This window comes from Sorghum bicolor, chromosome 2, assembly GCF_000003195.3.
Source record: "Sorghum bicolor cultivar BTx623 chromosome 2, Sorghum_bicolor_NCBIv3, whole genome shotgun sequence".
Classification (NCBI taxonomy): Eukaryota; Viridiplantae; Streptophyta; class Magnoliopsida; order Poales; family Poaceae; genus Sorghum; species Sorghum bicolor.
In genome coordinates, this window is record NC_012871.2 from 61,676,028 (window position 1) to 61,693,154 (window position 17,127).

The following is a 17,127-nucleotide window of genomic DNA, read 5'->3' on the forward strand; positions in this document are numbered from 1 at the left end:
CCTGAGACAAACCCCTTCTTCTTCTTAGCCTCCTTATGTTTGCGGTTCTTTTCTTCACTGGAGATAGCAATGTTCACTGCCTCATGATAAGATATATTGCCACATGATGCCATCATCAGTTGAAGCTTTGTATTCAAGCCTCTCATGAAACAATCCTTCTTCTTTTCATCAGTGTTGACTTGCTCAATTGCATATTGGGACAGATGATTAAACTTTCCAATATACTGTATAACTGAGTCATCCCCCTGACGGAGAGCTAAGAACTCTTCGAGCTTCATTTTCATAACTCCCTTGGGAATGTAATGAGCCCTGAAGGCTTCCTTGAATTCTCCCCAAGTGATTCGGTGGCGGGCTGGTTGAACAGCCAGTAAGTTTTCCCACCAAACTCCTGCTGCTCCTCTCAGCTGCTGAGCGGCGAAAACTGGCTTCTGGGTTTCAGTACAGTTGATGAGACTGAACTTTTGCTCCATAGTACGAAGCCAATCCTCAGCTTCAAGAGGTTCATCAGCTTTTGTGAAAACTGGGGGACGAGTATCTGTGAAGTCAACATATGTGGTTTCCTCTCGGTTATGGCGACCACGGCCACGCTGACCAACATTCTGGTTTTGTGCTAACAGAGTTGTTGCATTGACCAATGCTGCAATTGCATCAGCCAAAGAGGGTGGAACTGGTGGTGCATTAGGAAAATCATCCCCACCCTGGGACGAACTAGCTCCATGGTTGTTAGCAGACATCTGTTTAAAAACACATCACACTTTAATTAACATACTTACTTAAACATCATACATCATGGCTTACATAGCACAAACAGTTCATCTTATTTATCATACAAGTCCGCTCCTGGGCAGGACTTCCGAAACCACTATCTTACACACTTCCCATACTAGAGGTTTTCTGACTAACTAAGTTACAAAGTCAGAAGATCACACTCGGTCATACTTCTTGCCTTCTCAACACCTAGTCGTCATCCATCTCCGACTCACTGGTGGTAACACCCTCATCTGGAGTGGGAGTTCCTGGTTCCTCTGCTTCATCCTCAGAAGTATCACTATCCACTTGGATGACAACTGGTCCTTCCTCTGCTGCTTCAGGAGCCTCGGGTGGATTGAGAGCATCCTGCAGCTGGTGCACTTCCTCATGGAGGGTGTTGGCATAGGCTTCCAGATTGACCACATACCCCGCCATATGGTACAGCTGAACTTCCATGTTGATGTTGTCAGTGAGCATCAGGCGCAGATCATTCTTCATAAGCCTGTAAGTCCTTGGCGAAGGAGGACCTCCGCTGGTGTCACTCCCGTTTCCGTCGCTGGAGTTATCAGTGCTGCTGTCGCTGCTGTCGGAGGGTGGCGGATCCCTTGATGCCAACTGGTGCCTGGGGACACGACCTCCGGTGGACTTGCGAGCGGTTAGGCGGGTACGAGCCATCTGCCAAAATATTTTTATTTTGAATATTAGAACTATATATGTTCCAAGGTTAAAGGATAGAGTTTTACAATTAGATGGACATATTACCTCTAATTATTAACAACTTTAAGGAGGAAAGTTAATTACATGTTATCAATAATGATGCATGAAACGTACTTACGAACCAAGCATACATCAAACAAATAATTAACTTTAAGTTAGGCACTTGATATAAAAGTGCATAAACGTTCTTTTCATAAATAGGGCAATATTATAACATTATAAGCATTGTTCCTTGTATATAAATATCACCATAATTATACTAAGAACATATCCATTTAGATAGAAGGATAAGTCTAAAGAATGAACTGAGACAAGTTAGAAGCATAAGACAAGCTTAGAAGCAATTTGGACTCAAACTAATTTGAAATTTGGTTTGACTCAAAAACTTTTGAAGTTTTCAAAACCGAATACTGCTATACTTTCTAAGGGAAACCTGCTCTGATACCAGCTGTGGCAGAACCTCCTGAATTAAGTGGCCCACATGCACACATCATTGTCCCAAGGACTTCTGATCGACGTGCACGAGTTCCAAATGACTCAAGAAGTCTGTCGGGTGTCCTCGGGAAACCCGAATCATCCACATAACAATCTTTTCAGGAATTCCCTCATCAAGCATCACAGTATTACAACATTTCATAGATAAGAGAAATCAGAGTAAAAGCGGAAAGGTTACATAACATAGATTGAAACTTAAGTTCATAGTTTACAAACCATAAATATTTGATACATAAAACTTCGGAACTTTATATTACATAAACCATAGATCACGCAACAAGTTTTTACTTGCCCAAGGTCACACATCAGGTTCATCATCACCACTCTCCTCCACAAGAGTAAAATTACCATGACCATCAAAAGGATAATCAAGAGGTTCACCTGCAACATGGGTTAATAAACCCTGAGTACAAAAGTACTCAACAAGACTTAACCGACTATAAAAGAGATGGAGACTCAGGTATGCAGGCTAAAAGGATTCAAGGTAAGGCTTAATCAAGATCAAGTATTTCTTTTGCATAAAAGCTTACTAAGAGTAAAGCCTACTTTCAAGTTTTAATTCAAGATTTTCACTTATAACTAACCAAGATCATTATCCTACTTTCATAAACAAAACATCTCTTTCTTATACCAAAGATTCACTTATTACTACGATGATGGTACGAGGATTGAGGCTCCATATCCGAGGAAACACGGCGATTCGAATCGATTAAACCCAGCTGGGGATTCAGTACCACACGACATATGTAGAACTTAATCTTGCATATGTCAACCTTTTCTATAGATCCTCCCATACAAGAACGGGTCCAGCGTCACCCGAGAGTACAGTACACCACCATCCTACAGCCAATCTAGATGTTTCCCGGTCATCTCAGATCCGTAAGGTGGGTACACGCTACTCTCGCCATCTTTCCACTCCCAGTACGCGGTTAGCCGTTCTCAAGTATCGGAATAGCTATAGGTAAGGCTTACCAGCGCATGTGGGCTGTACTCAAAGGTCTCAATCACAACAGGCCAATCAACGGTACGGTCCTTAATCGACTCAGTTGGAGACACTACTTTAAGACTCCATTCTTAAAGCAAGTCCACCGACCGGTCTCAAGTTCAAACATTATTAACCATAAAAGTATTCCACAACGACCCTTCAAACGTTCTCATTTGAAAACTTATCTAATAAGCAGGGCTAAGCATACTAAGCATTTTCATAAAGCAGGTATCAAGGTTAATATGGAAATCATCAAGGTAGATAATGCAGCAAATAGGATTCACTCAACTCCTATTCACCTAATGCATCATATTAACTCAAGTGATATAAATAACTTTATGAAAATACAAGAATAGGGTTTAATGTCCGGGGCTTGCCTTGGTCGGAGGGGACGTTCGGAAATTCAACAACACCCGAATGATCCACAAACTCGGAAGAAACCCACTGTGGATCAGATTCTTCCGGAGCGTATTCTATACGTAAAAGTGCATATGCATGATTATGATATACTCATGGCATGATAAAGACAGGTTACATGTTCTTGGATGATAACAACAAAATATGATTATCTCGAGTACACTTTACCTTCATGGTAGAGAAACAAACTAACTTAGTGAACAAAGCATAGATTACTACTAAGCAAATTTTATCATCTTCATTAAGCAAGGTGGTGAATCTATCATACCATAAAGATTATTTATATGAAAATAAACCATAACCAGGGAGCATATCATGCTAAGTAACCATGGTTGTCAAACAATCCAAAATATCACCCAAATCCTAAAGGGATTAATTATTTCTATTTCTTTTATAAGCATTTTAAATAGCTTTATCAAGAAACAGAGCATACTTGATCAAACAGAGCTGAAATTAATCATGAAGCTAAATAACAGTAACACAAGCTCACATATTAAATTTCATGATTTTTTGGATAAATCTATAAATTGTTAAAAATCATGGAATGTTTATTTATTATTAAATAGAGGCAATTTAAATATACATGCAAACTATCATAAAATAAAGTCTAACATTTTTCCTGTGTTCTAACAAATTTATGTAACTTACACAAAAATTTTCATCATTTTTGGACCAGCAATTAATTTATTACACAATTTCAAACATATATCATAAACTGCACAAAAAGAAAAAGAAAAAGAACTGCACAGTGGACAGCCAGAAAATGGGCCGCAGACCAGCCCACTCCCAAATCGGCCTGCGCGAACACTGCGCGCGCCCGCGCCTTCGCCCCCCCCCCCCCCTCAGGACGTCGCTGACAGCGGGCCCCCGCTGTCAACTTCGCCTTCAAGCTCCCGCCGGCCGATTCGACGGCGCGACCGAGCCCACCCGCGCCATCATCGTCCTTCGCGACTCGCTGGTCGCGTTCCCCACATCAAGGCGCACCTCTGGACCCCCTAAACACTCGCTCTCCCCTAGTCTAGCTTCCACGGCCACGGACGCGGCGGACGGCCACCTCGGCCGAGCCAACGCCAGCCACGTCGAGTAAGAAGAACGCGAAAAGGATGGCGCATAAGTATCGGTGGCTCACCGCGACTTCAGCGAAGCAAACGACGGCGGTAGAGGAGCTCGGAGCAGGCCTAGCCGCGGTGAGGTACTCGCGACGGAAGATGGCCGGAGCTGAGGAAGAAAGGCTCGACTGAGAGCTTCAAGGGGTTAGAGCGCGGGGTGAGGGATCCAGGAAGTAGCTAGGACGTGGGCGAAGCGGACACGGTACACTGGGGAGATGGGAAGGGCGTGCCGACGGCGAATTTCGCGGTGGCACGGTTGTCACTTATCGGCGCCCTCGGAGGTAAACGGAGACGCGTCGACCGGTGACGCGGCTTACAGCGCGAATGGAGGCAACGGCCGGCTTCCACGTCGCCTGGCGACACAGGCAGCCAAGCAGCTGCGTGCCCTCACGCACGCAGGCGGCGATGCACGGGCGGCGACCGCAATGGACAGGGCGCCGAGGTCCACATCGGCCACTGTAGCCAACCATATCCCCCTCCTTTTGTCTGTTTTGCAAAAATTTCGACCAAAAAGTGAACTGAAGCCAAATTTTTACCAAAAAGAAACTTGTGCAAAATTTTGTGAGCTACAAAACATATTTAGGTGTCCCAAGCTGATTTCAAATGGAAAGGGATGAATTTGAGCCAAACAGTTGGAAATTCAAGCTAAATTCCAAAATTTTGAATTGGGGCAAAACAGAATTTCTAAAATTACTTTTGATTTTGTATAACAACTTGAAAAACTTCCAACATGAAAGTTGTTCAACTTTTCAAGCCCTACAACTTTCATGTTGACCATTTTTCAAAACTCCAAACAGATTTTGAATTGGGGATTTAAGTTTGAAAAGGGGACACTTTCCGGAAATCTGTATTTTTAAAATTACTTTGGATTTTGTACTAAATCTTCAAAAACTCAAAACACCAAAGTTGTACATCTTGACAAGATCTACAACTTTGCTTTTGAACTCAACTTCAAATTTTGCTTGGTTTTTGAATTGCATAAAAGGGGACAAATCTAAGGTTTTGAAAACTAGGGTTTCCCCCCCTAAGCTTTTCGGAAAAACTTTCACCCAAGGTTTTTAAACTCCAAAACAAACATCCATACATAAAATAAACACACTTTACTTCCTAAACACATTCATCCAATTTAAACTTATTTTAAGTTAATGCATTAGTGTGTGCTTAACGAATTTACGATGCAATGCTCATGATGACATGTCATGTTTTAGTTCGCTTAACACGAGAGTGTTACAATATAACAAGGGTATTTTTTTCCAATACTTAAGAAATTTAGTTTTCATTGGCACAACAACATCACCAAGCTGGTTATCATTTTCATAATTTCCCAGGTGGGTAGCAATCTCAAGAATGTGATGCAGTACTAGTGGACTAGTGGGGTAGTACACACCAGAAAGTGCAACAGTTGAATCATAGAACAATTCAAGAAACTCCAATACCTTTTCAGCAATGTACCAGTGTTGTTCATTCAAGAGTGCATATCCCGATTGAGAGTTAATGAAAGCAGAAAAGACAAATCTATATGGCATCAGATGTTTAAGCATAAGATATGTGGAGTTCTATCTAACATCCATGTCCAAACAAAATTTACGTGGCCTCATATCCTTAGCAAGACAGTAGTTCTTGAATGGAGCAACACGATGATTAGATGAATTTAGAAAATTAATTGCAGTTCTAAAAACTTCTATGTAAGGTTTAAGCCTTTTCAAGCAAGATTTGACAATCAAATTAATTATGTGGCAAGCACAGCGCTGATGCACAACATGATATATTTTTTAGCAGGATCCCTAGGATCAACATCATAGCCCAAGTAACCATCTAGCATAGGTGTCAAACTACTCATAGCAGTTGTATTAGCAGAAGCATTATCAAGGCTAACAACAAACACTTTGTCAATTAGGCCCCAATCTCTAAGCACACAAGAGATAACTTCAGCAATGTTAATACCACTGTGAGTCACTTCAATCAATTTAAAACCAATGACAGATTTTTTAAGTTCCCAATCATTAGTTATATAGTGTGCAACAACAGTTATGTAATCTTCCTTAGAATTTCCAGACCAGATATCAGATGTCAAACAAACAGAGCTCACATCAGGAAATACTTCATTTTTAAGGTGCATTATTTTCTCATTAAAAATCTTAGACAGGTCTCTAGAAGTGGTATATCTAGACACTCTCTTATATCTAGGATTGTGAGCACGCTGGATATACTCATCCCAAGCATTATTATCAGCAACAGAAATAGGCAGATCTAGTCTAGCTATCAAACGACAAAGCTCAATCCTAGCAACTTCAGGTGAATACTCCCAATTCCTATAAGATCCATCAGGGTTTAAAGCAAGCCTAGTTTGAATCATACTAGCATGATCAGATTTCTTTTGGCATGATGTATGATGGCGTTTTAAGTGACCAGTTCCATTAGCAGAAGTAGCAGACAAACGAGACTTACAGAGTTTGCAAACAGCAAAACAATGATCCTCACCATCAACAGTATCATGAACTTCATCGTAATGTTCCCAGACAGGAGATCTACGCTTACTGTTGCTGGTAGATGATGCAAGAGAAGCAGCGTCGCTAAGAGAAGGGGCAGTAGAAGCAGGAGCACTAGGCGCTGCCACTGCAGGAGTGCCGGGCGCTGCCACTGTAGGAGCACCGGGCGCTGCCACTGCAGGAGCACCACGGCCTTGGCCAGCAGCACCAGCACCAGCCGCATTGCCACGGCCATGGCCGCGGCCACGTCCAGCACCAGTCGCAGTAGAAGCACGACCAGCACCAGAGGTAGCCGATGGCACTGCACCGAACAAAAGGTCAGCGACATCGGACATGTCGTCCTCGTCTTCTCCGGGCATCCCACAATCCCTGAGCTCATCGGCCAAGGTTGGCAAGTACGAGTAGCCGTCCTCACCATCGTTGTTCGCCATGTCCTCACCACTCGGCACCGTTCCTCAACGCCTCCGACGGCACCAGCTTCACGCTGACGACCTGCGAATAGAGAAAGTCAAGGTTAGATGGATGGATCTAGGGTTTACTCGAAGAAGGGTAACAAGAAGACGAGCGGTTGTGCTTACCTGCTCGGAGACGGAGCCCGGCGCCGAAGAAATGGAAAAGAAGAGCGGCAGATAGACGGGGAAGAGTTGAGGCAGAGCCCGGCGACGAAGAAATGGAGCAGACGAGAGCGGCAGAGACAGAAAACAATGCAAGACGAACGAGGAGCCGGAGTGCAGGAAGACGACCGGTGGCCGGTGGGGAGCGGCGGCGTAGGCGGAGATTAGGGTTTGGAGCAGGGTGCAGAGAAGCGGCGCGAGTGGGGAGGGGGAGCGGCGCGGGTGGGGATGGGGAGCGGCGCCGAATGAGATTAGGGTTAGGGCGTCCCCTCCCCCGGCCGCGACGCTCGGCTTATATACGGCACGGGCCGCTAACGGGCCGGCCGTTGTTTGCGGGCCGTACCGTGCCGCCCGTCGTGCCGAGGCATCGGCCCAGGCACGGCCTGCTACGTGCCGCGGGCCGGCACGCGCCTGTTTCCAACCGTGCCGGGCCAGGCCGAATTGCCGTGCCACGGGCCATGCCTCGGGCCCACGGGCTGCATGCACATCTTTAATGGTGAGGCGGACTCTTTCGTTGGCTGCCATGGCAAGCCCGCTGCAGCTGTTCGCGCTTATCAGTCCGGTCTCGCGCCATGGCTGCACGGGAGCTCCGGCCAGGCCTTTACCGACGTTCGTGTATACTTGCAATTGGGCCCAAGGCCTCTTCAAACGTATATAGTGGCATATTTCTAACGGAGGAAGAATTGTAATGATGTTCAACATAAGTGAATAGTAATGATATTTTCTAAACTTTGAAAATTGTAATGGTACTAATCTAAGAAACTCTAATTTTTTTTTTTTGAACTAAACAAGGCCAAAAAGTGGAAAGTGGCTGCAAGTGCCGACGCATTGACCACTCTAGACAGGCTTGACTTGACTGGTAGGCCATGCGCGGTTCAATGGGCTCAAGCCAGGTAGCCATGAGCCGCGGCACGCTCGCACAATGGCTAGCCTGTTTGCTTGTCTTCTAAGTCGTACTTTTCTGTCAACCTATAATATTTTTCTCTATTAATAAATCATTGAACAATATTTTCAGTCATAGCTTTTCAAACTAGCCAACCGGCTCGCCAGTGCCCAAGGGCCAGTGGCACGAGGGATACCGCAACATGTTTTTTTTCTTTCTTCTCTTGATTTGTCTCTTTTTAGTTGTTCAAAATTCGATGAAGGTTAAATTATAGATTGCTCAAAAATATATAAAAAAGAATATTTTTCACGTTTGTAAGAGTATATTTTGTTATGGAGGAAGGCAAGAAGCAATGATTGAGAGCCTTTGATAGCGCGGCACGTACGACCTCATATGTAACCAAAAGAGGTTGTAGGAACCTTCGTGTCTCCTGCGCGCAACAAACGGGATGCCGACGGCAAGAGATATCCCGAGTTCCATGACATGTTCGATGAACCGTACCAGTTCAAAAAAAAAAAATACGGCATCTGTCGGCAGGTTGCCCACGATGATAAAAACAAAAACAAAAGAAAAGAAAATGGCATTGTCCAAGCACCATGATCAGTGAACCTGACTGTAGGAATGGGGTGACCGTCTTGCCCAGTTGCCCACTCCAGGAAACAGGATCGCCATCGTCTGTTCGGAATCGCCCTGACGCTCTTAACCCGTCACGCCGTAACGGGGCGGCGACGTGGTCAGCGGCTCAGCGGGCAGGGGTTCAGGGTTCACGACCTCATGTCACGTCGAGTTTCCATGTGCGAGGCATTTTTTACCCGCAAACCGTAAACCGAACCGAATCGACTGAAATTGCGGTTTATTCGATTTTCGGGTGTGGGTTCGGTTATGTTTTTTTTGTGGTATTCGGTGTTCGGCCTCGGTTTTGGTTTTATACTGAAACCGAACCAAATAACCGAATAAACCGAAACTCCCTCCGTCACTCCTTCATCCCGGGTTAATAATGAAGAACTTTTGAAACTATATTTGCTGCCTTGTTGATTTGTGTATTGTGAGAATGTGAGATACTGAGATGCATTACTTTTAAATTTTCATGTTAAGATGTTGTTTTAATACGTTGTTGCTTGCAATCTGCTGCTGTTTAAATATGCTGATGCCATTATGTTCGGTTATTACGGTTAAAAGTCGAAAACCGAATTTATAAATTGAACCGAAATACTGCGGTTTTTATTTTTCTGGACAACCAATTAGTGCTTTTTTTGCTGGAAACCGAAATATTTTTAACCAAACCGAATCAAACCGAATTTGCGGTTATAACCGAAGGCCAAGGCGAGCTAGCGAGCAGCGGGTCGCTCAGAAAGTCCTGGGGCACACGGTGGCGCAGGCGCGGGGCCAGGGGCAGCCGGGCAGGGGGACCGCGCGCGCGTCGGCCTCTGCCCTCTGCCCTCTGCCTGCCACCGACTCCACCGCTCGGCCGTCGTCGTCTTGCGGCCTTGTCATCTGAAATATGACGACCATCGCTTGTCGAGGCTGGTGCAGGGTGGCAACTACCTTCCCAACCGTTTGAGATAAGAGCCCATGCGTCATCTTAATTAATCGAACTTTGTTTCACCAAAACTGCTATACTAACTCCATGCTTCAGCCCGATGCAGGCCCGGTAAAATAGATTCAGCCCGATGCAGGCCCGATAACACAGCCATACTGACTCAGCCATCCGCAGCTCCCCATTACCCAAACTTTGGTCAATTTTTTCCCCTACTGATTAAAAAAAAAATACGAGTTCCGAACTCCCGATTTCCCAGATCCCCTATGCGCCGCTCAGCATCGCGAGCCGATAGGCGAACGACCGCCGACTGCCTGCTCCCTCCTTCCCTCCGGCCGTGGCGCTCCATCCACGCGGCCGCGCGCGCCGCCTCCTCGGCCTCCCCACGCCGCGCTGCTCCGAGCTCCGTCCGACCGTCCCGCACGGCGCACGCGGTGACGCGGCCACGCCTCCGCTTCCTCTACGCCGCGCCGCCCTCCTCGACTTGGATCTTTCCTCCGCGCTGCTCCGTCTCCCGCGCTTCCAACCTCGCTCCTCGCGACTCCTCGGCTTCCCTCATGCCATGCTGCCTCTCCATCCCCGCGCCGTCGGTGCAGAGTGCTTCCATCCCCGTCGCTGTCGGCGCCGCCTCCTCGGCTTCCTCCTCTCTCCTGTTTTCGGGCTGCGGGCTGGCCCGACCCACGCCACGGACCGTGCTTTTCGGGCCAGCCCGGCCCGTCACTGTAGCCCGTTTGGACATCACGTACGTACCATGGCCACTGCAGAGCACCAGCACCGGCACGGACGTGGCGCCGCTCGAGGTCCAGACAAACCACCAAAATTAATCCGGAAGCTGTCAGTCGAGCGCATGGTCACGCGACATTCTTGAAGCTCAGTTCACCTCACCTCACCGCACCCCGTGTCAGTCTCCCTCCTCGAGATGCCGTTCCCGTTCCTGCCTCCACGTCGCAGTCCGCCCCAGCGACCTCTATTAAACGGCAACACCTCATGCTGCCCCCGTTGCCACACCCGCCGCTCATCATGCGCTGGCGAAGGCGATTGAGCGAGTTGAGCTCCTAAAAGATATTTTTTTTTCAGTATTTCCGGGAGAATATAATGCGGGGTGGCGGCGGTGCTTCCGGGCTTGCGTTTCGGGGCGTGGTGGAGGAGGAGGAAGAAGAGGCAGTGGTTTCGGCGCCGGAGAGGCCAATGCAGCGGCGGCGGCAGCGGCGGAGGTGGGGAGAGGAGGTGGACGACGGCTACTCGCCGAGCTCCACGGGCGGCGGCGGGAGCAGCTGCTGCGATTCCTTCGGCTGCGACTCGGTTGGTCCTGGACTCCTGGTCCTTCTTTGCTAAGCTTCTGCCCTTTCTTTCTGATGCTTTCATTTTGATGGCCGGACCCATGGACGAATCTACTTTTTTGCTAGCTGGTATCAAAATGATGCATGCATTGAGCGCCATGGGGGGAATGGGAACATTTTTGAGCTGGCATTCACCTTTTGGAGTGAAAAGATTGAACCTTCAGCACATGGACGTGATCGCAGATGGAAAAGATTTAGTTCTTCCCTAGCTTAGCTGGTGGCAATTACTAGCATCATGGCGCCATGCCGATCTAGGTTGCCTATGCTATGGCCTGTCTCAGCCTCTCAGGTGACCGCAACCCTTCCACAGAGAACGAATGGTACAGAACGAATTTGTTATCAGCGAAATAGACAAAGTAGGAGGGCCCGGAAAATTTTGACTTGATCTATAGGCATCATCATCACCATCTTAGATCCTTATAGCAACAAAAAGGAGGGTGGTTTTTTTTTCTGATGACAAGAAAAACGAGCGCCATTGGATTCTCTTAACCTTTTGTTCCCCTTTTTTTCTGAGATCTACTTTTAATCACTGAGGCTACGCTATGATGATGGTTGCCTGCAGCCTTTGGCCGGGTTCGTGCGCCCAGATGGTGACCCAGATACAGATCTGGAGACAGATGGGTTGGCCACTTCCTCCTCCAGTGGTAAGCACAACGCTGTGACCAGCTCACAGTTTGGAGTCTTACTAGTGTCTCAATCGGTCTGAGAGCAACCTGACCGCCCTTTAAAACGAGCTAGTGTTGTGTTAAGCTTCTGCAGCCTTTACCGAGCGGCAGGACGACGAAGCAGAGGAGGTGCTGTGCGGGGTGAAGGAAGAGGAGTGGGCTCAGGTACAAGAACCGGCCAAGAATCCGGCGGCAGGCCGTGCCACCGCAGGTACTGTATTAATTTTGAGTCTTGCAATCGGTTGAATTGTGCGGGGTTCCCAATTTTGTATGCTTGTATGTATGTTGTTCGACAGAATGCCATAACCAGCGGTACCGGACGGAGGCTGCTGTTCTTTTGCATGGTAGGAAGGGGTCGAAGCAGCGGCCAGCCTCACTTGACCTTGGTAGCCCTGGATTTCATGGAGCCACGTTTTCTCCAAGTTTCGTGATTGGTGGTGTGGGGTTGATGAACAAAGGACTTGGAGCATCACTCATCAGGTCAGACGTGTTTCATAGTCCTGGGACGCCGAACTATCCACGACACCGTGCATCAGTGTTGGGGTGCCAGAAAGGGTGGAGCTCTGAGAGAGTTCCACATCCTTCTAAAGGAAGTAGGAGATATCCAGGCAGCAGTATGGCATTTCCCTACAGCAATGGGAGGACATTGCCCTCGAAATGGGAGGATGCAGAGAGGTGGATCTTCAGTCCCAATTCCAGTGACGCGCTTGGAAGAACTACGGTTGCTCATGCTCGGCGACCAAAGTCTAAAAGTGGTCCCCTGGGGCCTCCAGGAAGACTTGGTGGACAGTATTCATCTGTTTCTTCAGTGTCATTGCTTGATAGTGGGAGAGCTGGACCTATTACAGCAAATTCACCTTTCATGGCAGGAGTACTAATGCCCGAACATGTTTGTGGAGGAAAAAATACAAATGGAACCTATTCAGGTAGACCAATTGGTGACGAAATCAGCATTGGAAGAGGAGTCAAAATTTGTCCACTGAATGGTGGATCTCATCCCATTCGAACTTCCAGAGTTCGCCAGCGATTAGATTATGCACTCGAATCATCTGCTTCATTGCCTAGCACGCGAGAATCTATCCAAGGTATTTAGAAATTGTTTCCTGTGCACAAAGTACCTATCCATCATTAGTTTTAGTTTTAGCCTATTGTTTAGTGTTGACATTTGGTTTCGTAGTAACTAACAAAGCACAGAACACTTTGTTTGAGTTATCATCTATGTTTGTTGAAGCATAGAAGGCATTGTAAAATCCCGCATGGATTGCATTATAAAACCAGTTTTTTTTTCAGTAATAAGTTGAAAGTTATTTACCTTAAGTTGTGCTGCAGATCTTCATAGAAAGTTATCATATTGTAGACTGCAAAGTCAGTAAATCTTGATCCGCTGCCTCTTTGTTGTTGTCTTGTTCAGACGAGCAGGTTGAAATTACTGAAGATTCAGCTTCTACTATTGCTTCTATAATTTCTAGGAAAGATGCTGCAACCCAGACCAGCCCAGAGCTAAGTAGGTCCTCTTCGCCCAACACTAGACCAACATTTAATCGTTCCCTGTCGACAGAACAAGTGAAAGAGAGCGGGAGCTGTTTCTCAGATCTTGATATCAGGGATGTTCAGATGGATGACCGAGTGACTTTGACTAGGTGGTCAAAGAAAAATGTAACACGGTCGTCTAACAAGAATTCAACAAACATAATAGAATGGAAGGAAAAGACAGTGGAGTCAAATTCTTCATCCTGGGGCTTTGCGGAAGCGAAGTGCATATCTAAGTAAGATATCAGATCACTACATATTCAATTATTTTGCTGCTTGAAGCCTAATTTCCTAATATTTGCTGTCTTATGCGTCATGAAACCTCCTGTCATGCTTATTTGTTTTAAATGTGTCAAAGACTTAACCATTTCTCAAGATTTTTTAAAAAATATTTCAATATATATTTACCCCAACAAATTGTGAAAGCTGACAAGTCTCTACAATTATAAGGATTGATAGAGAGGACACAAAAATTACTGCATGGGAGAATATTCAAAAAGCAAAAGCTGAGGCAGCAATTCAGAAGTTAGTGGTATGTTCTTTGCTCTAATTCGAACTATATTGCACTATTTTTAACTGAATTGATGCTAGGATTGTTTGCAGGACATTTTGTTTATATCTAATGCATCTAGTTGATCCTGAATTGTACCCACACTTCTATGATATCAGATTAAGCTCGAGAAGAAAAGATCATCTTCCCTGGATAAGATTTTGAACACCCTCAAGTCTGCTCAAAGAAAAGCCCAGGTGATGCGTGAGCGTGAGCGTGATGCAGTAACAGCAAACCAAGATGGAAAAGGCTCTAGGAAGGCAAAAAAGAGAGTGCAGCTTAGCAAGAATGGTCAAATCAGTTCACTGAGTGGCTGCTTCACTTGCCATGCTTTCTGATACATGTAATTCCAAAATTGAGTAAGTTGCCATCAGACTGTTAGGGCCTGTTTAGTTCGCACCCTGAAAAGTTTTTTTTTTGGGGGGGTACTGTAGCACATGTGTAACTATATTAATTAGTGTCTAATCATGGACCAACTAGACTCAAAAGGTTTGTCTCGCAAAATACATGTAAACTGTGCAATTGGTTATTTTTTTATCTATATTTAATGCTCCATGCATGTGTCCAAACATTCGATGAGATGGGGTGAAAAGTTTTTGAGTGGGAACTAAACAAGGCCTAATGTGCATTGAATGTATTTTTGTATTGAATTTTCAAGTAATTTGATGTTCTGTTCCTTGAAGCATCATCTATACCACACTCTTTCTATTACATCAGGCAATACAGTGCCATGCTGACAACAACGAAATTGCCAACCAACCTTTTGCCTATAATATGCTGACCACTTTAGTAGACTCATATTTGCATAGTGTTCAAAATTGTTGTAGCCGATGTGAACTCATCATGGTTATTTTCACATCTTACAGATTGTGCTAAAAGTTCTCTATTGATGTATACATAATTTTTATAATTATTCCCACATAAACCACCCAATTTTTTCACATTTGTGATTACATTGATGAGCTCCGTCAGATTTATATATTCTTTTAAGGATATACACTGTTCATTATATTTGCAATGCAGGTCTTGAGGTTGTAAAATTGCATTCAATAATATACTTTTTATCTGTTTCTCCATAAATATAAAGACAGATTTTAAGCCTGTTAGTGTTACTTGTGGTCAAAATGCCATGTATTTCAACACCAATTTCGTTTTGTAGAATTGCCGACTTGTTTATGCTTTAATATCAAGACATTTTATGTGCAGGAATAAGGATATGAGAAATTCCTTTGTATCCCCTACATCACCTTCATGTTCTCCACATCAAAATCTGGATGAAGGTCAGAGATCCATCACATGTCAGTACATAATATCGATAATCATTCAGCTGGAAATCACAGACTCAGATCTTTTGAAGATGCTTAGCTACAGGCTTCAGCTGCTATGATAGGAAAAGGAACAATGCAATATCTACAGTGCTTCTCTTTGTTAGTTTCGATTCTGCCAAGGGGACAAAGAAAATGGAGCACGAAGGAAAGGAGGAACGGTTCTGCCTACACCCCATGTGCCCAGTTGATGCCTCCTTTATCATTGTTCCATTGCCTGGCCTGCCTTGTAGCTAGGCACTGTGAGCCTGTGAGGCTCTGATGGCGATCTTGTTGCCAAAGCTGTATCGACCATACTATGTGCAATTCCGTTCCGAGAGACAGCAAAATCTTCAGGTACGAAGAGAAAGCATGGCCTGCTTGTGCAGTTGTGCGTGTGACTATGTGAGTACCATGCTGGCTACTGGAAGGGAACTACGCCCCTTTGTTCTTTTGTTTGGTACAGTGCTTTACGATAATGCCATGGTGCCATGCGGTGACTACTTTGCGTTCGCTTTTCCGCAGCGTCGGTTTGTGCCTCTTCTAGGAAACTGAGATGTTAGTTTGACCTGGAAAACTTCGGAATATCACATATATACAGATGGCCATATGGGGATGATGAAAATATGATCATCACTATGCCAGGCATTACATCCTTTTAAAAAATGATTTGTTGTGGGGTGTCATTTTACGGCAGTTATTCACATCTAGAATGTTAGGCCTTTTTAACATATTCTTCACTTGCTTGGCTTGCATATTTTACATTATCTTCGAGTGGACCATTTGGTCGGATAGGATAAGATGCTTTTGAGTCACTACGCTAGTTTGTTGTGCACTTAAGCATTTTTTTTTCGCTTGTGCTACGTGCATGTAGGTGTTGACGGCTGGCGTTTCCGTATTTGACGTGTGCATATATTGATCTGTATTTTTGTTCTCTTCAATTCCTGTTGCCTGGATCTGGTATTCTTTTGACATTCCATGCTATTATCTGATCTCTCTATCTAAATTGGACGCCGGACAGAAGATCAACATTGACCGACTTTGGAGTTTGGATAGAACTTATGGGTCCTTTTCGACGTGAAGTTTCAAACACGGTTTGGAAAAAAAGGGCATTAATCTTAATCTATGTGCTCTTACATGGGCTACCAAATTTAAGATCATTTACTTATGGTTAATCTTTTTTGAACAGGTTTCATGGATAAATTCGGGCCACCACTAATCAAAAGTTCTTATTTTTCCTTCTCTCATTTGCTTATAACACAATATCTACATAGATATCACATGTTCTGTCCAGTAGGAACATTTAGCTTGTATGTGTTTTTCTGGCTGAGACTACCAATTATTGTAAGTGTTTTTCTACACTAATTTATATATAGTTTTCTTCACCTCACAGCGCACCTTCGTATGTCTGAAATATGTTTAAAAGAAACATTTAGCTTGAGATATGTAAAATCTTGCTAGAATTTATCGGATTCTCAATCCTAATCTTACTTTGAGTTATTCATGTATAATATTATTAATAATGTATATGGGGTCCCCGTGTATACTTTAAGTTTTTCCATATAATAATAATAATAATAATAATAATAATAGCAAAGTTGGGTAAGTTCGATACTAAATTAATGATAGTCTTATTTTCAATAATGATGTGATTTAGAAAAAAAATAGAGGGGTATTTAGGTTACTTTTCATAGTAACATATATGGGTGTTATATTAGATTATTTTTATAATGGCAATGTTA

General features: G+C 44.7%; 1 protein-coding gene across 8 annotated transcripts; it reads left to right on the forward strand.

The window, feature by feature from the left end:
• Positions 10,918-16,770, forward strand: LOC110432818. Of its 8 annotated transcripts, none has more exons than XR_002450082.1 (10): positions 10,918-11,298; positions 11,899-11,980; positions 12,087-12,212; positions 12,298-13,086; positions 13,413-13,767; positions 13,982-14,063; positions 14,201-14,440; positions 15,288-15,742; positions 16,407-16,479; positions 16,575-16,770. XR_002450082.1 is itself a non-coding variant. In XM_021453687.1 (8 exons), the coding sequence occupies exons 1-7, from the start codon at positions 11,092-11,094 to the stop codon at positions 14,417-14,419; spliced, it is 1,860 nt and encodes a 619-aa protein (XP_021309362.1). In that variant the 5' UTR covers positions 10,918-11,091; the 3' UTR covers positions 14,420-14,440; positions 15,288-15,888. The 8 variants fall into 8 exon arrangements, 4 of the variants coding, with proteins under 4 accessions (XP_021309362.1, XP_021309363.1, XP_021309365.1 ...); XR_002450083.1 differs by having other exon boundaries at positions 16,410-16,479; XR_002450080.1 differs by having other exon boundaries at positions 16,407-16,770.

Excerpts from the sequence above, each read along its gene's own strand:
- LOC110432818 (XM_021453687.1), top strand. The coding sequence starts at position 11,092 with ATGCGGGGTGGCGGCGGTGCTTCCGGGCTTGCGTTTCGGGGCGTGGTG. Across the intron at positions 13,768-13,981 it reads GAAGCGAAGTGCATATCTAA|GATTGATAGAGAGGACACAA; the intron begins GTAAGATATCAG and ends TACAATTATAAG. Across the intron at positions 14,064-14,200 it reads CAGCAATTCAGAAGTTAGTG|ATTAAGCTCGAGAAGAAAAG; the intron begins GTATGTTCTTTG and ends CTATGATATCAG.